At 37.2% G+C, this 25,564-nt stretch overlaps 2 protein-coding genes across 2 annotated transcripts in view; both read right to left on the bottom strand.

Moving 5' to 3' along the window:
* tmtc2a (transmembrane O-mannosyltransferase targeting cadherins 2a) overlaps window positions 1–22,619 on the bottom strand; it is a 35,661-nt gene extending 13,042 nt beyond the window's left edge. The window contains exons 1-2 of the mRNA XM_065289898.2: window positions 22,184–22,619; window positions 2,773–3,364 (exon numbers count right to left, since the gene is read on the bottom strand). Of these exons, the coding sequence (XP_065145970.1) occupies window positions 2,773–3,364; window positions 22,184–22,266 (675 nt within the window). The 5' untranslated portion in view covers window positions 22,267–22,619. The remainder of the gene's footprint in view (window positions 1–2,772; window positions 3,365–22,183) is intronic.
* LOC135778973 (scavenger receptor cysteine-rich type 1 protein M130-like) overlaps window positions 1–25,564 on the bottom strand; it is a 75,156-nt gene that overhangs the window by 19,942 nt on the left and 29,650 nt on the right. The gene's annotated exons all lie outside the window — the stretch shown is intronic.

Here is a 25,564-nt window from a genome sequence, read left to right as displayed (position 1 = left end):
ATAACTGACTAATAACCTAGGATTGCCATCAATGTGCAATTACTGAACCTAAACATAAGAGCCTGATAATAACAGGAAAACATGTCAGACGCACACAGGGTTTTGCATTTGAACTCTTCACATATACAGTATATACATTATACAAATAATAAACACTTCATTCAAAATACGAAGCCATCTTTTTTTAAAATGAGACCATCACAACCTTCAGGAAATGGCTTATGAGCACTTGTGGTTTCATAAATATTATAAGCTCCTGCTAGATAAACCGTCTAAGCCTTCGATTTTAAGACACTTTGAGTAAACACATTAGCTTAATGATTCAATATAAATACATACAGGTAAAACACAACATTTCCACATCTAGGTCACTTAAAAAAACTGTTCAAATACAGCAAAGGCATTACACACTATTTATTTATTTATTTTTAATCGATAGAGTATTGCAAAACAAAATACCTCAGTACTCGCATTTAACAATATTTTCTTACACCCCACACACTTCACATCTACTTTTTTAAGCTTTAGGAAATGTGACATCCTCGGTATCATTTCACAGCTGAATTTCCTGTCAAAACATAATGGCTCCACATTAATCAAGCTGTTGACTGAGCGATTCTTCTCACCCACACCACATTAAGACAAATGAGCCGAAATATTGTGTGTGTCATCAGCCAATCACATCTCTAAAGAGAAAAGGAAGCACTGAAAGATTTACTGTATCTAACTGAAGAAACAAAACTCTCACTTCAACTGGCAAAAGTTGTCTCATTAAATTTATATTGTGAATATCATTTGAGAGTAAATCAGGTTGGCCGGTGGTGAAGGGAAACGCTGGAAAAAGACCAGGACGCATACCAGACAATCACTCTGAGCTTTATCTCATCTCTGCCCGATTAAGAAGCCAATGGGATGAAAAATTGCTCTTGTATCTGCATTGTGTTCTCGAACAAAACCATCTAAAATATACTGTTTTACACTCGCTCTCAATTCTGGTCAAATCAAAGCAATATTATATTTCACAGTGTTTGCAAACCTCTAGAATATCAATGAGGCCGCTCAATCTTTTTCATTACTGTGATATGCATTCATTAAAGGCTGAGACGCGTGGCATTAAATATGCAAAGGCTCTTTGTTCAAACACCATTTCAGATGATCCCGTGGGATTTCTTATTGTTGATGGTTCCTACTGCATTTAGGTTTCTATGAAAAAAAGTGAAAACCAATCAGTCGCTTGGTCAAATAGTGAAGAGCTTTGATAAAGAGAAAGACAGGAAGTGAGGTCGCGGTTTCCTTTTTCCTTCTTTTTCATCGTTCTGGTTCTCTCTGTTCGCGTTCCCATGCGCTTGTGGATGTCTGGAGAGTTTGTAATCTTGGGAGCGATAAGCCTCCCTGCAGCACCCTTCAGAATAACGGCAAGAAAAGCCGGACACAGAGGCACAGAGGCTATGATAAAGAGTCCAGATGTGGCGGCGACTGGCGCGGGTTGGCATCTGTCTGTGGTGTATAGACTGGCAAGATTGCCCTTAAGTCTTTGTTTGAAATGGGGTGGAGGGGAGTCACAAAAATTCCCATTTATCATCATGTTGATAAAAAGGACATTTAAAGTTTAAGTGTGAATATTAAAGGTAGGGTAACAGATTTGATCCTGAAACATTTTTAGTTATGCTGGTTAAAAGTCTCCTCACATCCTGATAGCAATCACTGTGTTAAGTTGTTTAAATGTATTTGTAAAAATTTATGTCATCTGTGAAAGGCGTAGGACCAAAAAATGTTCAACAAATCATAGATTTCGGTCCGAACGGACGTTTCCTTTTATGTCCCTCATACGTAAGCGTAATTTGAATTCCCACCGCGCAGCAAGTCCACGCAGATACCATACGTCATCGGCGCGTTCACGTGCGCTCTGTCTGTAAACAGCGACAACGGCAAACTTTTCTGCTGAATTGACAACCTACACAGGAGCAACAAAACTAAATGCATCTTTTATAACAACAACAGCAAAAACTGCCTGGATCAGCAAGAGCAAAAACCCAAATTAACATCGGTAACTTTACTGCTTTACCACGAGATGCAAACAGCTACAGGAGGCAAAGGGTCTGAAAGGGTCGTTGCACTGTTTATTTTGGTAAGGTAGGTACGCGATATGTTTGTATTGAGATGGATTCAGATATTCTACTTTGATGAAACGTTGTGTTGCTTATGAAATTTGTGTTCGTTTTCCGGATTAGCATAACGATATAGTTACTACGTCTACAAAACCGAACGTGTGCTTAAACTAATTCTGATGTAAACCAGTTGTTTATGTTGGTTATTTTGGAAGTGTTATTCACTTTGTACTGCAAAGTTCTCTCACTGGTGAATGAGACATGAGACGGGACCGTCTGATCTGTGCGTGTTCATGTGTTTGGAAAGAGGCGTGACTTTTGAGAGCGATTTGACTTGAGGGTGGGATCGGGATTTCATTGCTAGGCGGCTACCGTTAGCATTTTTCAAAATGTGTTACCCTACCTTTAACACATCATGGCTGTTTAGCTGTTTAGCTTTTAAAATTTTCCAAAAACACAAACACCACATTGGTTAAGTTTCTGCGGCATTGCCTGCTGTCTGTGGGGGTGCTAATTTAGCAAATGCTCCTATAGATCGTATTTCAGTGAAATGCCAATCAACCAATAGTGTCCTATGGGTTGTTAAATATGTTTTTTTCTGCTTCAACAATAATACATTTGATTCTGTGAAATTAATGGTCTAAACAGCAAACACAGGTCTTACCTTGAGCACCATCAGTATCACATGCTGAAGCCGTGATCGATGTACAACACAGAGGTCATAAACAGCCGACACGGCCAAAACAGTCAGTCCCTGCTCCTTCCACAGCAAAGCACCCGCGGCAGCCCCCAAACTCCCGGCCATCCATAGCCCGGCCCTCCAAGCGGCCCCGCTTGAGTGCGCTACGAAGGGTCTAAGATGGCAGTACCGGGCATAACACAACAGAGACACCAAAAAGCAAAACGCTGCACCCACATCTGCTCGCCCCACCACCCCAGCTACCGCTTCGGTGTGTATGGGATGCGATGCAAAGAGCAGTCCTGCCAACAGGCTCCATGGTCCTCCCCCCAGCAGGGGGCGACAGAACGCAGTGAAAAGTGCAGTGACGCAACAGTGCAGGACCACGTTGACCATGTGGTAGCCCCAAGGGTCCAGGCCGCCCAGGATGTAGTTGAGGCGGAAAGAGAGGGTGCAGAGAGGCCTGAAGGACTTGTGGCTGCCGCTGTGGGTAAGCAGAGTGCCCCAAAAATCATCATATAGGATATTCGTCCAAGGAGTTTCTGGTAGCAGGTCTTGGTTGGTTTTGATAGCTCGGCTGAAGGAGACAAGAGAAGAAGACAAGAAAGGGTTAAGTTAGACTACAGAAGGTGATAAATGAGCTACGTCACAATCAGGACAATAGAATAATGTAAGCAGTGTGAATTATTAATTTTATTTGTGATCCTCGGAAAGGGAGCCGATTTGAATACTGCAATAATTTCCCGAAGGCAGAATGGCCACAGGGCAACAAACTGAAAGGTCTTTCAAACTGAAATCTACTTCAGAGATTAAAATGAGTATGCTCAATAAATAATAAAGATGCTGTGTACACACCAGAAGCGAATTGAACTATTTGCAAAGGCTTGAGTTAGGGATGTTAACAACTAATCGATCTTCGATTAATTGTCGATAATAATTAATCTTCGATTAATTGTTGATAAGAATTAAATTGATAAAACGTAACAATTGTCGAATAGGCAAAATCATGCGCAAAACACATACAGCCGGAGACAAAAAATGAAGCGAGCGCGCAGAAGTTAATCTAGCTATGAACACAACAATGCTTGATGCCAAACACACACCTGGGCTTTTTAACGTCATGCGAGACGAGGCGGGTTGCCAATGCAATGAAATGGTATCTGCAGTGAATCTGATAGGGTCTGATATATAAAAACACAAACTAAAATGACTCATTTTAAAATCCCACTAGCATGTTTTTTAGACAAAATAAAATCTTTTAATTCGCATGAGGCAGCTGGCGTTTTTACGCACAATTTTATGTCATGAGCTATATGCCACGGCAGTAAAGGCACTATTACAGTTAATGATTATTCGATGGATATGGGAAATTGCATAAATCGACATCCCTAATGCCAGGGATGAATGCAAATTCATGCATGGCAATGCGAATGACGCAAACTAGGCTGAGCGATTGCCGCAAATGCGCGCTGTTCACCTCAAACAAGAGTTTAAATATTCGCTGTGGCGCCGACACACCTGGATAAAAGAGTGTCTTTCACCACATGAGCGTTGTAACCGCATTGCATCGCCCCATGCAAAATCATGTCTGTTGGTGTCTTTGCATTGATTTTGTATGCAATCTACTGGCGCAAATAATAAAATTTGCTTCTGGTGTGTACACAATATTAGGGCGGTTCACATTTTGCATCGTTTACATATGCATGTATGTTATATTAAATGTAGGCACGTGACAAGCACGCTCAAATAAGGAACGATGCAGTCAAAAAACGCATGCAGTGCGAGACTCTTTTTTCCAGGTGTGTTAGCGTCACAGCGACTACTTCAACTTTTGTTTTAGGGCTGTGACGATGCATTGCGTTTCCCATTAAAAATATCCATCTGAAATTGATTCTGAATCTTCACAAGGCTTCGATTCTGTGTTTCATGCACACCTTTTGCGTGTACTATGGCTCTTTCATCAGTAGGAATCCCTTATTAATCTAAAATCACTAAGAGTTTGAGTCATTTATAACATGCATTTAAAAAAGCAACACTCGTCAAACACAATCATTCAAAATATTCTTTATTATCATAAAAAACCTGAAACAATTTGAAGAACAGTGACATATATATGCTTATAGACATTTCCTGGAATAGCGTTTGTAATGGTGCTTCTTCTGCGGCACAAATGGAGTTCCTGCATGAGAGCGCCCTCTGGCTTTTGGATGTGATGGCATTTCACTATAATTAATTAAAATTAATTAATTGAGGAAATGCGTATTTGCACGATTTATCGTCCCAGCCCTCTTTTGTTTGAGGTGAACAGCGAACGTTCACGGCAATTGCTCCATCCAATTTGCATCATTTGGATCGCCCAACGCAAATTCGCATCTATTCGTGTCTTCGCATTGACTTTGTATGTAAATCTACTCACGCAAATAAATAAATTCTGGCGTGTTATTTTTAAAGTTAATTAACCCCTTAATAGAACAAAAGAAACAAATAACACCAGAAGAAAGCAGTATATTAAAAAAACAAATACAACAAAAATGCTTACAAATTTGCATAAGAAATAAAGAAAAAACAATAATAGATTTTTTACATCAGTACTCTTATCAGGGGTGAGGTAATGCAGTCTGTTTCGGTGCTGTTCAACACAGCGGGCCTGTAGTACAAGTGGACAGGTTTCCTGTGACCCTCTCTCTCTCTCTCTCTCTCTCTCTCTCTCTCTCTCTCTCTCCCCCTCCCTGTAGGGCTCCAAACATAAAAACGTCTGCACTTGTTTTTAGCAGCCAGGAAACACAATGCTGGGAAAGTCGAGAGCACTCTGTGCGCCATCACGCTATAACCCCCGCATAGAGGTCACAGCTGAGCACCGCGACCAATCTCCAGACGCCACGAATTACAAATATGCTTTTGATATATTTGTTCTGCTGTAAACATTCTGTGCACATGTTAGTATATGTTGTGCATTTCCTTTTTGCATAGCTTCATACATTAAGCACAATGTTTGTAAATTATTAACACTTATCTGGGTTCACGTAGTAGGCCAAAGCAAATCAGATTACTGCATTTATATTGAGCCACTCTGCAGTGTAGTATTTACTAATAGCATACTGATTTAAAGTTTACTACACTCAAAATAAAGATGTAATAAAGAGAGAAAGACAAACAAACCCATAAATAAAAATCTTTTAGACATGCACTGCGTGTTTGGATTTTGTGTGGTCCTGTAACTGAAGACGCTTACCAGCAGACAGTTGTGTCCCTCACCACTTGAGTCTCTTCAAAATATTTAAGTTTTGTAGCGTCTGTCTCAGCTAACCACACCATATTTAACTAAAAGGTAAACAGTGCCTGGAAAATTGGTTGTTGTGAATAACAGTAAACAGTTAATACATGATAACTTTCCAAAAACATCCGTCATTTTTGTTTTTGAGGCACTGATAAAAATACAAAATGCAGGGTTTTTTTCAAACCAGCGTCAGGTAAAAATATCAATAATAACCCAGAAAAGGTTTTGACCCAACAATGGGTTAAAACAACCCAGCATAGGTTCCTATCCTGTCTAAAGGTGAGTACACGCTGTTCAATTTTCATACAGTGAAGTATGTGTTTGCCATCAGTGACAATCTGACAATGATCTAAAGGTCTGTGTGTACCCGGCTTAACATACCCAGCTGTTACAATAAACTGTGACCACCAGATTTCAGCGTCTGATTCATGTGCATAATTCACTCGTGCATCTTCTTTTAAAGCCTCTTTGTTCCTGGTTATTCCTCTGGTAAAAGCAGTTGACCACGAAGGTCGATGAATATATATTATTCACTGCTTCTTTAAACTAAGCCACTGGCAGAAATGTGGTATTGTGCAGCAAGGGGTTTGTCCTTCATTGATTCACTTCATATATAAAACAAACCCTGAGGAAGTTCGAAAGACGGATTGTTGTGGACGAGAGGTTTTATGCCTCTACAAATGGGAACAATGCTAACAGGATTACAAATAATGAAGCCAGTGTTTCAGGAACACAGTAAAAATCTCTTTAAACCTGTCCCAACAGAGATTTATGTCGGCATTTGTATGCAAGTGTTGAACATTTTAACAACCTCAGTAATGAAAACAAATTATACGCTTAACTGCCTCACTCTCAATGAATTAAGTGAAAATACTTCAGGAATTTATAATAAGTCTAAGTCAATTTCATTAACACCTGAAGTACTGCGTGAAGGCACAGTGAACTATATATTTATTTATATATTTTGTTTGTATATTACTTCTATATCAACAGATATTTTTGGGAAAATTGCCATGGGTGTAAAACAACACGCTGTACTATTCCGATAGATCTGTGTTTAATAAGTTATACAGGCAATGGTTCTCTTGTTTGTTTATACAGAGACTTGTGTAAAACGACCCATTTGGCCATCGAGCAATGCCTATCTCAACGTGTTTTAGTAGTAGATAAGCACCTAGCTAAAGGAATGTATGATTAATGATTTTTAGAATAACAGTTAGTTCCAGGACATATCAACAACACATTCTGAGTAAAAATGATGGGCTTTGAAACACAAGATAGGCTTCCATTTGATAAATAGCAGCTATCGATACAATGAAATTACACTATATAACACTATATTTTATATAACACTTAATAATAGGGCTGCACAATGATAAATCACAACTAATCGTTTGCAGAATAAAAGTTTCTGTTTACATCATATATGTGTATGTGTACCGTATTTAACTCTTCCACCGCCATTGACGAGATATCACGTCAATTAAGAGAAAACGCTTCCCCGCCAATGACGAGATTTTCCGTCTTTCCGCAATACCGCAACCGCAACTTATACAACCCGGAAGTAACGCCTCACGTGAAAGAGAAAGAACTCCGTGTATGTTTTAAAGATCGCTCTGCATCTGATCTCTATCAAAAGTCCTTCGCAAAAATTGAATTATCTCAGCTTTTTGCTCAAAATTGGGTGTTTTTGAAGAAACCTACCCATGTATGAGGGGTGATTACAAGATAACTAATGAAGGTAGGATGAAACAGTTTTTTTTTGTTTAAAAGCAGAGGGTCTGTTCTTTCATCTGATATATTGTTTCATTTATATATTTAAAGAAGAGCATTTTCTGGAAGGCATTAAACTTTTGTGAAAATCATGAAAAATGCTGGCTGGCAACTTTTTTTTTTAAACGCTGGCGGGGAAAGAGTTAATAATTATGCGTATATATAAATACACACACATGCATGTATAATTTTATCTCTTTCCCCGCCATTGATGAGTTATCTCGTCAAGTAAGAAAAAAACATTTCCCTGCCAACGACGCTTCCCTGATGAGTTTTTACGGTAATCCTGTATTATCCACTAAGTGGCGCTCTTTCCCAATTTATAAAAAAACTAAAACATCAGCTAATTCTACAACATTTTAAACATTTTAAAGGTCACATTCTTAGTTTTTGGATTTAACTTTTGTTAAAATCACAAAAATGCTGGCGTGCAACTTAAAAAAATAATAGGCTGGCGGGAAATGAGTTAGGACAAAAATCGATGTTAAGTATTCATAAAATGTATATACACATGTTAATATTTCTTAAATATATACATGCATATATAATTATTAAACACAGTACACACACACACACATGATGTAAACAAAAACTTTATTTTGCAAAGGATTAGTTGCGAGTAATCGTTATGCAGCCCTACTTAATAACGTAAATAAATCCCTTAAATCCCTCAAAGTTGTTCTGTGTGCCAAGTTTAATAGTTGTGAATACTCAAAAATAAAATAAGTATAAACTAAGTACAATAATGAATTGCTTGCCAAAACTTAAGGCATTGTTAATAAATTAAGCTCACTAAAACTATGATTTCCTCAGGGCATTATTTATTAATTTCTTAGAATAGTTGTGTAATGAGGAGTTCAGTACCTCCTTATCCTCTGCTGAAATATTTACTTACGCAGTTGGAATGTTTATGCAACTTTCCCACAATCTTTTACCACTTAACCACCCAATATATCAGCTGCTAAGAGGACAGGTCAAATTACGGACGGTATGCAGTACAGTACCTGATCTACATCATATACACAATACAGAGCTCTTTTTTTCTGGTGTCCTGTATGAATTACTACATGCCAACAAATGATGAGCATGGGAACCCCTTCAATACCGTTAAACAAAATATACAACAGCTTGATTTCTGGGCACTGCATAACTCCCATACCACCACTTGTGTTATTTCATACTTGTATTGGCCCTAATTCTAAAATCTGCAATAAATAGTAAACAATGAGTGTATGAGTTAAAAACATCATTGTGCATCCAGCAATATTAAATTCCTTTTCACCATCCATCAATATAGATTCTCATGTTTAGAGGTCATCCATTTAACAAAAGCCAAACTGAACGTGATCAAAGCCACCAAACACTGACTGCAGGCCAGATGTTGAAGCCAACTCTGGCTGTAGTTTTTAACTAGGCCAAGATCTTCATTAAGATTTAGCCCTCAACTGGAACCTATTCATGAGCGAAACCATTCCTAACAGCCAATCGGAGCAGGCGTATCTAATCCAGACACTTTTTCCCTGTCCATTCTTCAAAGACACCAGGCGGACTGGGGAAACGGCAGTGGCCTATTGTCGGAGCTCGACTTTTTAATCTGCTAAGACCCACACACTCCCTGGTGAAACCAACAACAGCTACAATAAAAGGAGAATTGACTTGTTGCAAATCTAAAACATTTAAATTTGCATTTAAACATAATGAGGGATCAGCATATTAGAGACCTATTTTTTATGTAAATCTTTTTAATAAAATGGTTAGTCCCAGTCCATGAATCTGATTGGTCAATATAGCTGTGTTTTATTTATAATAAAGCACAGCTGCACCCAAAAACTCTGTGAATCACTGGCAGCACCCTTAGTCACGTAAACATATGTGAAACATTTCTTGCGTTAAAATCACAATGTGACAGGACGTACTGAAGTGGAATGAAAATTGTGTGAATGAAATTCGGAAATGCTACATCTAATACATCATGTTACATACGTCATCATAAAAACAAGTGAGCCGTTAACTTGAATGATGTTAAACAAGCATAATTCAACCACAAGAAACAATGCCTTGCCTTGCCTTTATGTATTTAACAAGCAGCAACCTTCCGATCTCTCTGATGAAGCCAATACAGAAGTGATTTAAACTGCAATTCATCGACTGGCCGCTAGAGGCAGGCTCCAAAAGGGAGTCAATCCCCATATAACATAGTTTAAATTATATTAAGCCTTAAAGTTCTGCATAATTAAGGGCGTGGCCACTTGAGTGACGGGTGAACTGCCACTGCTATCACTAGAGTCGAGCTAGGCGGGCATGGTTTTAGCAACCAGTCACCTCAGCTTCACCCACGTCCCGCCTTTTTACGCATTTTCGGATATCCACGAGTGATTTGCTGTGGCGCGCGGTCAAGATGGCAACGGCAGGAAACGCCCACTTTAAGCTTCAAAAACGATCTTCACAAACCTATGGGTGAAGTCACGGACACTATGTCTATGGTATATATATGGTATATTTGAATAGAGACGCGTTACCACTTTTGACATTTTTTAATATGACAACGCCCCTCATTTATTTTCTTTTTTGGGTGATTCCTCTCTTGAAGGCTAATGGGATATAAAAGTGTCAATCAAATGCACACTTCAAAATCTTGCCTGGTCATCCAGGTACTTTTTGCCTACTGTTTTACAAATACTAGAAACACTTTTAGTGATTTCACTTTTAGTGATTTGACTTTTAGTGAGGAAAGTTTTAATATTTGTATTATGTGGTAACCGTTTAATAAAAGCAATAAGGTACTCGATGCTAGTGCTGTATCGTGAATAAATCACAGCCTCTCGTACCTTATCGCTTACAGATACATTTTATGATATGAAAAATTAGTGACCTGCTTCTAGGCCACCTAGAATGCTAATATGTGACATTTATCATAACTTTTATCGAAGCTGATTTTCAAAACGATTTCAAATCATGCCTGGACATAAAAACGTGTATGATGTCTTTGCTAGCTAAAGTGCACACTGACAGCAAATTTACGACATTTCAAATACTAAGAAATACATTTTTTATTATTTTGTATGGAAAGGATTTTGAACACCCACTGTGTGTTATAACATTCAGTGAAGAGTTTATATAAAAGAAGTTGGATGGTCTGAGTCCAGACAGAAGACAGAAAAAGTTGCATTGCTGAAGCTTCAATGATTTTAATGATCTGAACAGACCCAACGATCTGTGACGCTTCTCACTTTGACTATTGATCTGACCGTTTCCGTCATACAGAAGAAAAGACATTGATCTCCGATGTGAGGCATTTGGGCTAATCCCGCAGCGATGTCATGCTAATGGAAAAGCCATTAAAGTCAGCACAAAGAAGCCCTGTTACCTTAATGATGGATGATGTCCATAAGAGAGCCAGTGGCAAGGTTAGCCACAGAGACAGCAGAAGTTATAGGAAATCAATGCCTTATAAAACTACTGCAGTCTCGTCAATCAAGACCCTGTCTGGATGTACTGAAGATTTAAAGAGCAGTATTTGAAAGATTTGAAGCATAATTGAGTAACTGAGTGAATAAGTAGTCGAGATCAGACGACACGCTGGGTAAAAGTCATAAGATAAACACAGTTCTAAAGTATAAATATTTACATTTATGCAGTGAAGTTATACTGCATGTTCCTTGGGAATCAAACCCATGACCTTTGAGCTGCTAACGCAATTAACTGAGCTACAGGTACATTAACCGATCTTATGATCCCAAATGGGACCACAATTGAGTCAAATGGAAAACAGTGAGATGGTAATAAATATACTTTCAGGTTCATTTCATAGTGTTTCAATTTCCCATTAGAGATGACAAGTGACAGATTTTGCTGCTTTAAAAGATTGAAAATCCCTTGATATCCACCCACACTACTTCTTATTCTCTCTCTCCAGACCCTGTAAACTCTCACAGTCTGAATAATGTGACCGATGTGGAGCTGCACATCTGGAAAGCTGAGATCTCTAAGTGTTTCTTGGCCTTTCATATATGCAGATCTGCTCTATAAGCCAGACCTCTAGTGAATGAAACTGGGCAATAAACTGGGTCTTTAACATGGATAGATGTAATTAAATAAATGGCTTTTATGAAATCCACTTCATATTAAATTTATAAGGCCACCCACTGATGCACCAGACATCAGTGTCTGGACAAGACGTGTAGTCCATTTCAATACAAATGCAAATTTAAAAATGTAAATTACAGGAAAGTGAAAAGACAGAGAAATATCAGCATGATAAAACGCTGAATAAATATCCTAATCCTTATCGTCTGTTGTCTGGCGGAGTAATTATCTAGTCTGAGTAGTTCATTAAAAAGCTGTTCCTATGTTGCCTCCATTGCTGTGATAAATGATGGTCTTGATTAAAAAGTGACAGCGTTTGTGTCTCCCACCTATGGCTGTGACTAAATAAATATGTAAATCAAATCAAAATGTCATAATTAAAACCAAACCAGAGACAGAAGCAACAAAGCTCGATTGCCAGAGCATTGCCCTTGCAACAATAATAAAATGAAGGCTATATCATGAATGCACAGTAAGTCAATCTGGATAAATGCGTAAATGTAAATACATAGTATAGCGCGGCCCAAAAAGTATTTGGAAATTTAAAGCACATATAATATATAAATTTCATTGCACTGGATAACAAAAATATTTGCAAAAGCAACATCTACAATAAAATAATTTTTTTATACATGAACTATGGACATATTCCACTAAATTGGACTCTTTCTCGTCTCTTGGACGAATCATCTCGTTAATTAAAAGAAAAAGCTTCCCTGCCAATGATGGCAACCCATATTTCCGCTATTATCCCCCAGGTGGCGCTCTTACCAAACTTAAAAAAACACTGAAGTATTCCCTTAAGGCAAAAAGTTCAAACTCCATGTATGTTTTGATGATCGCTCTGAATCTGATCTTTATCAAAAGTCCTTGACAAAAACGCAGTTATCTCAGCTTTTTTCTCAAAATTTGGTATTTTTGAAGAAACCTACCCATAAAACGTCTGTTCATTTATTTGATATTTCGAATGTTGTTTATATATTTAAAGAAGATCATTTTCCGGAAGGCATTACACTTTTGTGAAAATCATAAATAATGCTGCCGCTGGCAATAAAAAAAAACGCTGGCTGGGAAAGAGGTAACAACCATAAAATAAAGCAACATGTTTTTATAAATTCTACTTATTTTAATATTTTGGTTTGACACAATTGGCGGCCAAACGTCTTTTTCAAGGGCGCATGATGCGAAGCTTATCACAACATGTATTTAGCCTTTCATGTGGTTTGTTATTTCAAAATATGTGTTTGGCACGTAAACTTATGTGCATCACGTGTCATGTCAAAATAAGTATCTGCTGCAGACGCTTCAAAGTGGTTTATTATGATGAAAGAGAGTTGCCAGATACTCACTGAAGAAGTCACCGGCCGCCACTCCTTGAAAGACGATTCATTGACAAGAGGGAAAGGTTAAATATCGAAATACTTCATGGGCCATCGTATTTCCTTTAATCTACAGTAGCGAACAACTAAACACTCTTGCTCGGTTTGTTTTATCATCTCTGTAATACTTGTCTGTTGGTCTTATCAGCAGGTGTAAGTGTAAATTATAAAGTGGCTCAGTGATCCACAAAGCTCTCAGTAGTACTCGAGAGGAGAACAGCTGAAAGACTTCAGTCTACACAGGGGAGAAAAGCGAAAGTAAAGTGTACAAATCCACAAATGAAGAACAGCGGGTTGTAAACAGGGTTCTTTCACTGCCTGACTATCCCACATGAGCCAATAAAAACACAAGAATCAGGCCAGAATGACAAAGAGTGTGAGAGATAGAGAGACAGAGCACAAAAAGGAGAGAGAGAGAGACAGAGAGATAGAGAGAGACTGAACCTATTCATCAACTTCTATTCTTTCTCTGTGTGCCATCATTGGATCCACTAATTGGAATGACTATAAGCAACCAGCTGTCCCCCCAATAACTTATTTGTTTAATTTAAAATTATTAAAAGTTTAATACAATACTATAAATCCAAAAACAAACAAACACACAAATATCGGATTATAAAGATTATTGGATGGCTCCAATATATCGTTTATCCATAACATCCATATGTGTTTCACTGCTTTCTTCCCATCATTACCTTGGATTTTGTCTATTTGCTGTTGTGTAAATACTCTTAATGTTGGGAAAACAAGCATCTCGTATGGGTTTGTGATATTACAGCAGTGTAAACATACATTTCAAAATGTTTTTTCTACAAATGTGAGATTTTACCATCAGCAATAAAAAGTTGGGTTGCCTTGCTGTAATGAAATGCATTACACATAAAGTATATAAAAATAAAGCAGTAAATGTGTTTCCTTCTAAAAAGCTCTGCATTACTTTGTGGCTGAATGTAAAACTAACAAGCCCACAACGCAAAGACAATCAAGACAAAGTAACAGAGTAATTTCCCTACCAGGTCAATTCTATGAATATCATCAGCCTCTGAATACAGTTGGCGATCATAACAAGTCAGTTTGCTTCGCTCACTGATAACAAATCAACAAGAACTTGTCAAGGAAAAATAGAGCTAAAGTACAGTACGTGTCAAACGAGTCACGAGTGATGGAAGAAAAACACAGAAATAAAAGAAAGAGAAATCATATGCTAGATCACAGAAACATCAACATTGGTTAATAGCAAGTGGTGGAAATTTCCAGTTTATCTGATCCTTGATGGATGATGTCTGCAGTCATTGCTTTTGGAAAACGCCCATGAATCTCATACTGGATTGAAATTCAGACCTCAAACACTCGGAGACAGATAAACACAGCAGGCAGCAGTTTATCTAAATCCCGCTCTGAAATATTGATTCTTTCTGTTTATTCAAATCAAGCCAGGCTTGATAAAAACTGTATAACTGGGAGGTCTGATGGTAAGCTGTTACTGGGTTCATACAACAAAGACAAAAACAGTAAAAAAATGAATTTTTTTCTTTTTTCCTAAAAATCTAACAACAAACTCAACACAGGTCACACGACAACCCAGCTCCTCTATCTCAAAAAATTATTTAACTGTACCATCTGACCGGTAATACTGTGGCATACAATGAGAGTACTGGAGACAGCAAAGCTCAACAAGTCCTCATATCACAGCGATCTTTCTTTACACAGCAGACAAAATACTCCACACGGCTCTTATCTGGGGAAACACAGGAAAAACAAACAGATTGTTTCCTGCCTGCTGATGAATCACAGGCCTCAAATCATATGAACGGGGATACAATATGATCCGGACGTGGTTGCTAATGATGCCCCTTAGCTGTGGGCATAACAAAGTAGGAATACAAAGTGTTTCCCTTCTCTACATACACAGCATATCATTCAGAAAAAGCAAGCTGAGTGATGTTGTACAGGTTATGCATGCAAAACAATAGCTGGGTTTCCGTCACACTGATTTCATGCACATTTTAAAGTATCGCATAAGAAACGAGTGATGGAACCGCCAAATTAGAAATAAAAATCCCTTAATTCGGCAAAAAAAGTGTTTTTACGCTTGCGTGAGGTGGTTTTTGACTTATGCGAAAAATAGTTAATGCAAATAATAGGAGATGGAAATGCATTTGCCAAATAAATAATTTTGACGTAGCGAACATTTAACACACGTGACTGATCATCTAGCTGGATCAGCTGACACCGTCTTTCCCATATATGGGGCTCGACGTCATCGCAATGCCCTTGCTGCTAGTGCCTGCATCAAACATTCTGCATTCCTTCTTCTGTGCAGTTTGGCAATTATAAGCTACACTGCTAGTAAATTTATAACTTGCACAATCGTAACTAAATGCAGTAATGTCTCCATTTTCTAAACATGCCTTGTTTTATTTACTGTTGGTTACCAATAACACTGTAATTTGCTCAAACAACTTGATGAAAACGCACCTAATTTGCATTTGTTTTATTTGTTCAAATTTTGAGAAGAGTCACTTTACGTTTCCATGGAAGCTGTATGGGACTTTTCAAATATACTCCAGATTGGCTATTTGGAGCGACTTAACCCCTACAGACTCACAAAGAACAAATGCATTTGCATAATGTATAAATTATGTATTTATTGTTTTTCTCTTCATAGTTACATCATAATAAATAAATTAACATAAAAACATAAGCCACCTGGCTCACTCCCCATTTTTCCAAAACCATAACATCTCCTTCCCGTCTCATTTGTTTCATTTTCTTATTAATTGAGAGGATATAAAAACATCCCTCTCAAAATGGGAATTTAAAATGATCCCCTTTGTGGAAACAATAGTTGCTCAGAGTATTTTAAGTGCATGGATCGTTAGACATGATGTTGAAATTCCCTGGTTCTGTGACAGATGCAGCCTAATGAGCCACCGTGGATTCATAAAGCAGGTGGGCCTAGATCTGACATTTACAACGAATGCAATCCAAACAAAAAAGTAATAAAGTTCTCATTACAAAGCAATTAGCACTGGCACTACATGTCAAAAAAAAAAACTACAGTACCAAGATTAGTCATGTACAGCGTAGGTAAAACCAGATCAGAAACTCTAGCACACGTTTCCTAGACTTTGCACATGTGGTGCATGACAATGAGTTCCAAAAATTACGAAAATAATTATAAATAAAAAACATTCGGAATGTGCATCTATATAATCATCCTTGTATCAATAAATGTTAATTTTGTGACTAGTGTTTGAGCAGCACACTTTGATTCTTAAAGATCAATACAAGATTTGTATTTTTGTAACTGCAGGAAGGATTCGGAGTGGCTCTGACTGACACAACCATAAAACAAAAAGCCATTTAGTTCCCTTTTAACAGATGACTGGGACCACAGGGTTAGCAGGAACCGTGATTACCCCATGATTAACCTGTCAATCAGGCCGCCCAATTATTACCGAACGACCATGTTGACGGGTCCCTTTATATCCACACAAAGAGCTCAACACCGGCACAAAAGGATTATGAGCATCATTAATCTCTAAATTAGCAGAAGGCACCGACTCATTATAGGGATGTCAAAGAAACGGTCATTTGGAAAATTCGATTTGTACGTCTCTCTGGCTAATAAACGAAAAGTATCAAACAAAAAACAACCAATACAGAAGGAGGTATAGAAAAAGAGAAAGTATGTGAGTCACTGTAAGATGATACACAATCATGATCAAGAATCCTCTACGGCCATGAACTCAATAAATTAAAGGCAAACTGTCCAGAATACATATATTCCCATACATGCAGTTCCCATCTCTCAAATGTTGAGGTCTGTTGAACATTAGCATGTGATGGAAAGTTATGCCTCAACTCTGCACGACTTCAGTACTGAAGTTTTCATCATGTGTGAACACTCCATAATTCACTTGCCACTCAACAGACCGCTTTCATCCAGACCTGCGCTGGTATGACTTCCACGAGGGAATGAAACGAGGGTTCTCGCTGCCAAGATTTTCATCATAGTTGCATTGACAAAGCTGTCAAAGTCTGAAGTTACCTAGTTAAATTCTGGTTATTACATTGGGATGGCAATATAACCGAGACAAACAAGAAAAGAGGGCAGTTAATCGACAGCAGTCAGGCATTATATAGATTCTTCTATGGTAAATCTGCATTTTATCTTGTGTTACATCTGAAACATCTGAAGTCTGTTTTTGTTTAAGAACTATATATTCAATATGACCAAACAGAATAGCCAACCAAAACTTTTAATTAAGCACAAAAGTTTTGACCTTGTACCCAAAACTTAAAAAATGGGGAGGATGAAACAATGATGCTAACAACACCGAGGTCATAGGTTTGAACCCTAAAGAAAGGCTTCAACCCCTAACACACACCCACAGCATAACAGCTAGACAATAATATCTCAAGTTGTTTGTGCATTTACAAAATGGCTGCTTTTAAAGCTGAAAACATAATGCAGAAAATTAGGGGTCAAGGAGAAATTGCTTATAACATGACTGTTTTCACAGTAACAAATCAAACCTCTTTCTCAGTCAGACAGTATAAAAAAAAATCAAAATGGCTTTTGGTGCCTTTTATGAAGTCCACCTGCCTCTCCATCATAAAAATACATCATGTCTATAATGTACTTTATGGGTTTTGGTGGTCAAATCATTCACTTCTGCTCCCAAACATCTCGTATTACCTTCTTCAGTCACTTATCAATAATTTGTGTGATTATGCAGTCGGGCATGCTGAAGAAATTCATGAACTTGCAGAATAAGACTAACAGGGTGACACAGGCGACCAGAAGATAAATGACCCAACAAGAGCCACAATGCACTCCTTTATGCAAGGAGTACCCGTGATAGCAAAGGGAAATTGTGTTACAGTCAGCTTATCTGTTTTATTTACTGTGTCTTGACATTAATATTACAAAAGAAACACATTTTATAACAGCACAGTATTATAAAAAAAATGCAGGGTTATTTTCAACTCAATGTGTGGTCAAAAAGGGACAAACCCAACCTGTTGGGTTGTAATTTGACCAATGCTGAGTTGTTTTAAAATATACACATTTTCTTGGTTCTTTTAACCCAACGATTGGGTTTGTCTCTTTTTAACCCAAACCTGGTTTGAATGAATAACCCAACATTTTTTAGAGAGTTGACTTGCGTCCCAGGAAGCCAATGGGCACAGATTAACTTCTAACCCAATGAAACACAATTTCAGGAAACTCTTTTTCCTGAAACCCAAGTCTAATGTTTTAAAAAGAATGAGATCATGTCTAGAAATGATCTGAGAAAAAGGATTTACTGTTGCCAATTCATCCTAAGGTTTGTTTTATTGAGAATAAACTTGATTTGTATTTATATGGCAAACCGCCAAGTGTGGCATTGTTTTTTTATTGTTCTTTTCAATGCTTCAATATTAAAGGCAGTGACTTATATATTGTTAACATTTTATACATTTTATAATCTTTGCATGGGTTATGACCAAACAGGTGGCCATGTATCAGGAAACCGGCGAAATTCACAGCCTGTCACGAGTGTGTTGTCTGTAAACACAATCAATCTATCCCAACGCATACGCCCATAATTATCCCCGCCTCACAAAGACACAAAGTGCCAAGTTGTTTTCCATAGACTGGTCTCATCGCAATGCAACAAAAGAGAAACTATTTTGTTATGGAAACATAAAAACAGAAAACAACATCTTTGAATTGTTTGCACAAAATATCTGAGTCACTTCAGGAACTATAACAGTCATCTTTTGAAGCTTTCAGCAACAGAACAAGTAAAGTTGGCATTTTACAAAACAGCTGGAAAAAGAGACACATGTTTTCTTTCTTAATCCCCCTTGAGGCACATAATGCATTTGTAGGGTCACATGTTCAGGTTTCAGACTGTCAAAAATGCACAAACAATAAAAACATAACATGGGCAGCTCTTTATGACTGATTTGAATTAAAAATATGATGTTTTAATAGCAATAGCATATTAGTGACTGAGACCTGACAGAAAACATTTTTAATATAACTATTATTTTTATTGCAAGGCATCCTCAGAAGGCCATTTCACTGATACAGTATAATTATCCTTCAAAACTGACAACAAGGACTCTTGTAATTTACAAGCTCTATTTCAAAGTGAGATTTATGGAAAAGGCTTTAACAAAAAGCATGCCAAAGGCAGCGTTTCTTAAACATTGCTTTCCAAAAATGCAAGAATACATTTTCCGCAATAGGAAATATGACATGCTCTCTTTTTAATCGAGTTGCTCATTTCATACCAAAAATGCTTTATTCCTGTTTTATTGATATTTCCATTGGCGCATGGGGTGTGGACAATCCTCCACACTGCTCCAAGGAAAAACACTTGACATGATTGAGAAAACAGAGACGCTGTGTAGTATTCCAAGGATGGCAACCAAATCCAATGGTTGAAAAACAGCTGGTGTTCGACCACAGTCAAAGGCACAAAACATTCCCAGGAGAAAAGCAAAACCAATCACTAGACTCTTTGATTGTGTGTTTTCCTTGGGTCTTCCACACAAAGCAACTTTAACCCCTGGGACTGGGTAAAGGATGCAGGACTGTTGACCTTTATTTGTGAAGGTCACTTTGATAAATGACTCGGTAGGGTCAGAGTAACGATTGGTTATTCTGGGGTCACTGGAGAGGGTCAAAGAAGACACGTGGATCTCTTGAGTTTAAATTAACACTGGGTCTCTTCTGAATACTAAAGGTCGCAGGCCATGATTTATCATTTGTGCACAGTGTTGAAGTGAGACTACTTACATTGCCACTAAAAACTTCTGTGTATACTTAAGCTGTACTTGAACTAAACATTAGTATTGAAGCTATAGGCCTACCTATATAAAGGATGAAGATATTACCTGCAACTGTGTTAACAATAATATTTCCCCAAACAAAAACCTACATTTAAACTCTATAAAATCATAGTTATTCCCAGAAAGTCAACCACAAGGTCCCTGAAACCATCAGCCTTTGTGATCTGTAAAGCCACATTAGGAATCTGCCAATTAATATCTAAACAGAATGAAAAGCAGCTGTCTTTGTTTATCCAAATGGTCGCTTTCCGGTTACACTGGCTACACCAAACCCATCGTTTCATGGGTCGTTTGGCTGCAATAAACCCAGAAAGAGATGCCCGGGGGTTATGTCAGGCCATATACTCACATAAAAATGGTTTTCATTAATTTTCCAAATGCAAAAATTTATGAATTGGTGAGAAAGCATGCAACACAGTAAGATCTAACAGCATCTATGCAGAAGCACATTGATATGCAAAAATTAGCAAACGTAAACCTCAAGCAATGAGTTTACGAATAAAACCAACTGTCCAACACATTAGGGTTGCAAGATATTAAAGAAAATGTGTTGTGTGATAATTTTGCGATACATGATACAATAACACTTCAACTTTGTACAATTATTTAAAATTAAAATAAACAATTTTAAATATATTCTGTTTCACCAGCCTCTTTACTATGTGCATTGACCTAAAATTTGACTATGCATACCTTTTTGAAGTATTAAAATCATCCACACTGTAGAAAATGTTGCTGTAGTTATGCAGCTGTTTTTCCAGTAACTTACTGTAGATTTTTACTGGCCAAACTGAACTGGTTTGTTCAAAGTCAAATAAACATTAAAAATTAACAAGTCTTTGTCTTTAAAAAGTAAAACTATAAATAAACAGCCTCATGCATTCGGGGACCAGAAATCATCATCAACCTTTTTCAGTTTTTTCCTTCAGATTTTGGTTCCCAGAATGCTTTATATGGGGCTGCTATTTTAGTTTCATTCTGTGAAGATAAAGACGTGTTAAGGGAATATTTCACTCAAAAATGAAAATTCTATCTTATTTTCTCATCCTCATGTTATTCTAAATCTGTATGAATTTCTTTCTGATTAAAACATAAGAAGATATTTTAATAAATTATGGTAAGCACACACCTGATTGTAACCATTGACTTCCATAGTAGGAAAACTACTTCCAAATTATGGAAGTATTGTGATATATGATGAAGAAGATATTTTGATCAATCATAGTAAGCACACAGTTGACGGTACCCATTGAATTCCACTGTATTTTTGTCCTACTATGGAAGTCAATGGTTACAATCAGCTGTGTGCTTGTCATCATTTTCCAAAATATCTTCTTTTTTGTTCAACAGAAAAACAACATGAGGATGAGAAAATTGACAGAATCTTCATGTTGGGGTGAACTCTCTCTTAAATGTTTAATATTCATTTAACTTTGAACAAACTGTTGCCAGTAGAAATAAGATAAATTTAAATCTACAGTAAGTTACTGGCAAACAGCTGCTAGTAATACTGTAAGTCCTACAGGAATTTTTAACTTTGCGATGTGCAGTTATTTACTGTAATATCGCCTTATCGTTCAAACCTACACTACATTATTATTAACTTTCTTACTTTAACAAAGTTTACTTTTACTGAAATTAACCATTGTCTATCTATGGTATTTGAAGTAAAACCATGGTAACCACAAATATACCACTGTAAAAAAAATTACCCCTGTCTTACTACAGGTAATTTAACTACAATATTTGCAGTAAAATACAAATTTTGCATGGTCTCACTCTCACCACAGGATAGTTTGACTATGATATTTTAGTAGTAAACAAAAATAATACAAATGGAAATCAAACCCTCCGTAACCATGGTTTCCAAAAAACGCGCGACACTGTTGCTAACTGAGGTAAAATAATAACAAAACACGTACACAAGAACGTACACAAACTACACTATAATGTTAAGTGCTCAAATTCACTATTGAACTAAACATACAACTGTCAGAAGTGTAAATGTTGTAAAAGTGATGTACTGTACCTGTCATCATAGCAGAAATCAGCGCTCAATGTGTTCATGTAGAGGAGCAGAGCCACAGCACCGCACACGAGCTCCGCTATCATCTCTCAACACCACACAGATCAAATAAACTCAACAAATCAATCATAAACATCAGTCTCCGTCTCTCTCACCGACCTACTTTTCATTTTGATGTTCTCATGTGAGACGCCAGTGAAAATCACGATTAATTTCACGCGGACAGATCGGAGTTTCAAACATAACCGTCTCTCGTCTAACCCATGTTCAGTCCATGAAACAAGTTGCAGTCCGATAAATATTTGGGTTTGCACTGTGGGATGTCGCTCTTAAACAAACCGTGACCCGTCTTTCTTGAAAAGCAGAGATTCAGAAACATCCCATTGCACTGACGTGACACCCTCCTTTCACACACAACACGCGACGCGTGTTGTTTACAAACGCGCATGCGCAGAACGTGCTTAACGGGAGCATGAGACGTCTGATCTAAAATGCTGTTTTATTTGCATTTTAATTGGATTGTAGGTGTGGTTAATATTACAAATACTCATAATAATAATGTATATGTTAGAAACAATAATAAAAAGATAAAATAGATCATTATATATAGTTGTGTGATACACGATCAACACCTTCATCAACTCCATTGAGACATCAACTGCTGCTTTAGGGATATTAAAATAATCTATATTTTAATGTGGTGTGAAGACCAGAAGAAAAAGCTGACATTTTAATTATATAAATGTGTTGCAGATGTGCAGTATTGTCACATAACCAGATGCATATAATTTCTATATTTGTCATCTGGACAATACTTTTCCATCATAGCTGATAAATATCAAACAGGAAACCGTCATAAAGAGGAGTGCCACACCTGTTCAGAAATAGAAATTTAGAAATAACTCAATGCAGAGTACAAACTCCCTCTGAGATCAACAGTTTATAAAGAAACAAGTGCCAAACAGATACAAACACTGACCAGACACCGTCTCTTGCACACTTGGTCTGTGATAAGTTTCATACTAATTATAAGCATTAGCAGACCGACTAAATGTGTTATGAAGCGTTAAATTCCCACGACTGTAAGATAGATTTGTATTTGAAATGCAGTGCCTTTAATCACGAAACCATCTAAACAAGGTCTGATTATAGGGAGTAAACATATTTGAAACAGGAGGGAGACTGCGAACACCTCTGTGGGTTTTCAGTAACAATTCACAAATAAGATGCTTTAATTAGCAGCAATCTATGCGTGTCAACCCAGCTACATTAATCAAATCGATTGGCTCATTTAATGATTCACGAATCAGTATCCTTCAAGACTTTCATTCGTGCATTTAAGTCGTTTGTCTCATGAGAGGCTTGCAATCAGATCAAAATTTATTAAGGAGGTTAGGGCATATTACTAGAAAATACTGACAGGGAAAACATTTTCATTTTAAACTGTTTTTATAGCTGTCCGATTCATGTCATAATAATGTCATGGACCAAATGCGATAAATAGGAAACACATTCAGTTTGTTTACGTTTTTTATCCACCAGTGGAAAATAAGAGTCACTGATTTTGGACTCATCACTAATCAAATTTACTTAAGATCTGGGTTTGAACCCTGTGATGACACACCGTGTGGTGTATTTGTCCACATTTTTACCACAGGGTTGTTGAATACTTCGTTCTGATTGGCTGAGAAACATTCTTATATTTCGGTAAACGCACACCTATAAAGTAGTTCCAGATCTGTTAACCCCCACATTACAGTTTCATACCACTACGCTAAGTTTGACTAAATATATATGCACAAAAATAGAGTTAATGTGTTAGGAGTAACTGACCTAATGCCCTTTTAATTTTCGCAATTCCATTATTTTGATTAAACTGGGCGTAGTGATATGTACTGTAAAGCGGTCGACAGACTTGGAACTACTTCATACGTTGACTGAAAAATAATGCACACCCGTAAAACGTTTCTCAACCAAAATGAATTACACATTTAACAGGCCTGTGGTATAAATTAAAAATAAATGCACACCCATCGCATCTTGGTCATTTTAACCGTTAAAAGATTTTAAAGGTCCATCGTCAATTATTCAGTACAAACGGTTATCCGTTTGCTACTACGGAACACAGAGAATTGAGTAACACAACCAGAGTAAATTTTTTTATTCCTGTTGCTCTTTTGGCCAGACATGAATTTGTTTCCCAAAATCCTGTGAACAGTCCAGACACCGTGAGAAGAGGTTGATTATTCTCATATGGACCTCATCATGAGTCACTATACTGTAGATGGGATTGGCATGGAGAAAAAGAGAGAACAACAACAGAATATTTTCCATTCATCCTGTTTGGTCCCACCAAACAACCTAAAGATAAATCACACCTCTGTTTCACTCCCAATTCCCATATAATTACTTCTTTTGTTTGCTTCACTAACTAGAAGTTTCTGTGGCTTCCCAAAGACCCTTCACATCCTTCTTGGTCACATTTGGAGCTCAAACTAAAACAGTTAACTTCAACAGTCCCACAACCTTGGTTAAACATTATTTATAACTCAAATCTTAAATTAATTTAATCGGTTCTTCAAACTCACAGCTGTTTTGTGATGGCTGCTTCCCATACAAAAGAATAGAATAGAATAGAATAGCCTTTATTGTCATTGCACTAAAAGTGCAACGAAATTTAGGGTGCTCCCTCACCCACAACAAGAAATAACATACATTTTCAGACAAACAACAACATAAAAGGACTAAAAGAAAACCGTTTTTCCTCATTCTAATATAAAAAAATAAAAAATAATAATAATAAATATATGCAACATAAAAAATATATAAAATCTAATAAAATTTTTCAAATTTTTTCAAAACACTCAACAGTGAGTCTCTTTCTGCTTTGAGAGAAGATTTTTTGTTTTGTTTTTAACACAATATGTGCTACAATAAAAGCTTGTTTTGCTCAAAGCAGAGCTGGACATTTCTGGTGACGACAGAGATGCATTTTTCATTAAGGTCCCTTAAAGGAAAGGGAAATAAAGGAAGCATTTAAGGAAATAAGGGCGGTTGTTTCCTATCGTGCTGCTATTTTTGAAACTATTTAGAAATAGATGTTTTCATGCATCACGTCGTTCGCTGAAGCTTTTCCCTTCTCCAATTTAGCTGCCGAACAGGAAGTGGCAGGAAACATCCGCTGTATAAAAAAACATTCATGCATCTGGACAACACTTTGGATTGGAAAAGCCATGGTCAAGATCAGAATCTGCTCTTTTTTTAATATACTGTAAACAAATTAATATAAGTCAGGGAGTTTTCTCATGCATTGCACGTTCCAGATTGAGTCTGTATGAATCAAGTTAATATAACCGCTACCTCAAGGTGTTTATTTTAATAGAT

The sequence above is a fragment of the Paramisgurnus dabryanus genome, chromosome 1, assembly GCF_030506205.2.
Source record: "Paramisgurnus dabryanus chromosome 1, PD_genome_1.1, whole genome shotgun sequence".
NCBI classification, from domain to species: Eukaryota; Metazoa; Chordata; class Actinopteri; order Cypriniformes; family Cobitidae; genus Paramisgurnus; species Paramisgurnus dabryanus.
This window is presented reverse-complemented; position numbering and strand designations above follow the sequence as displayed.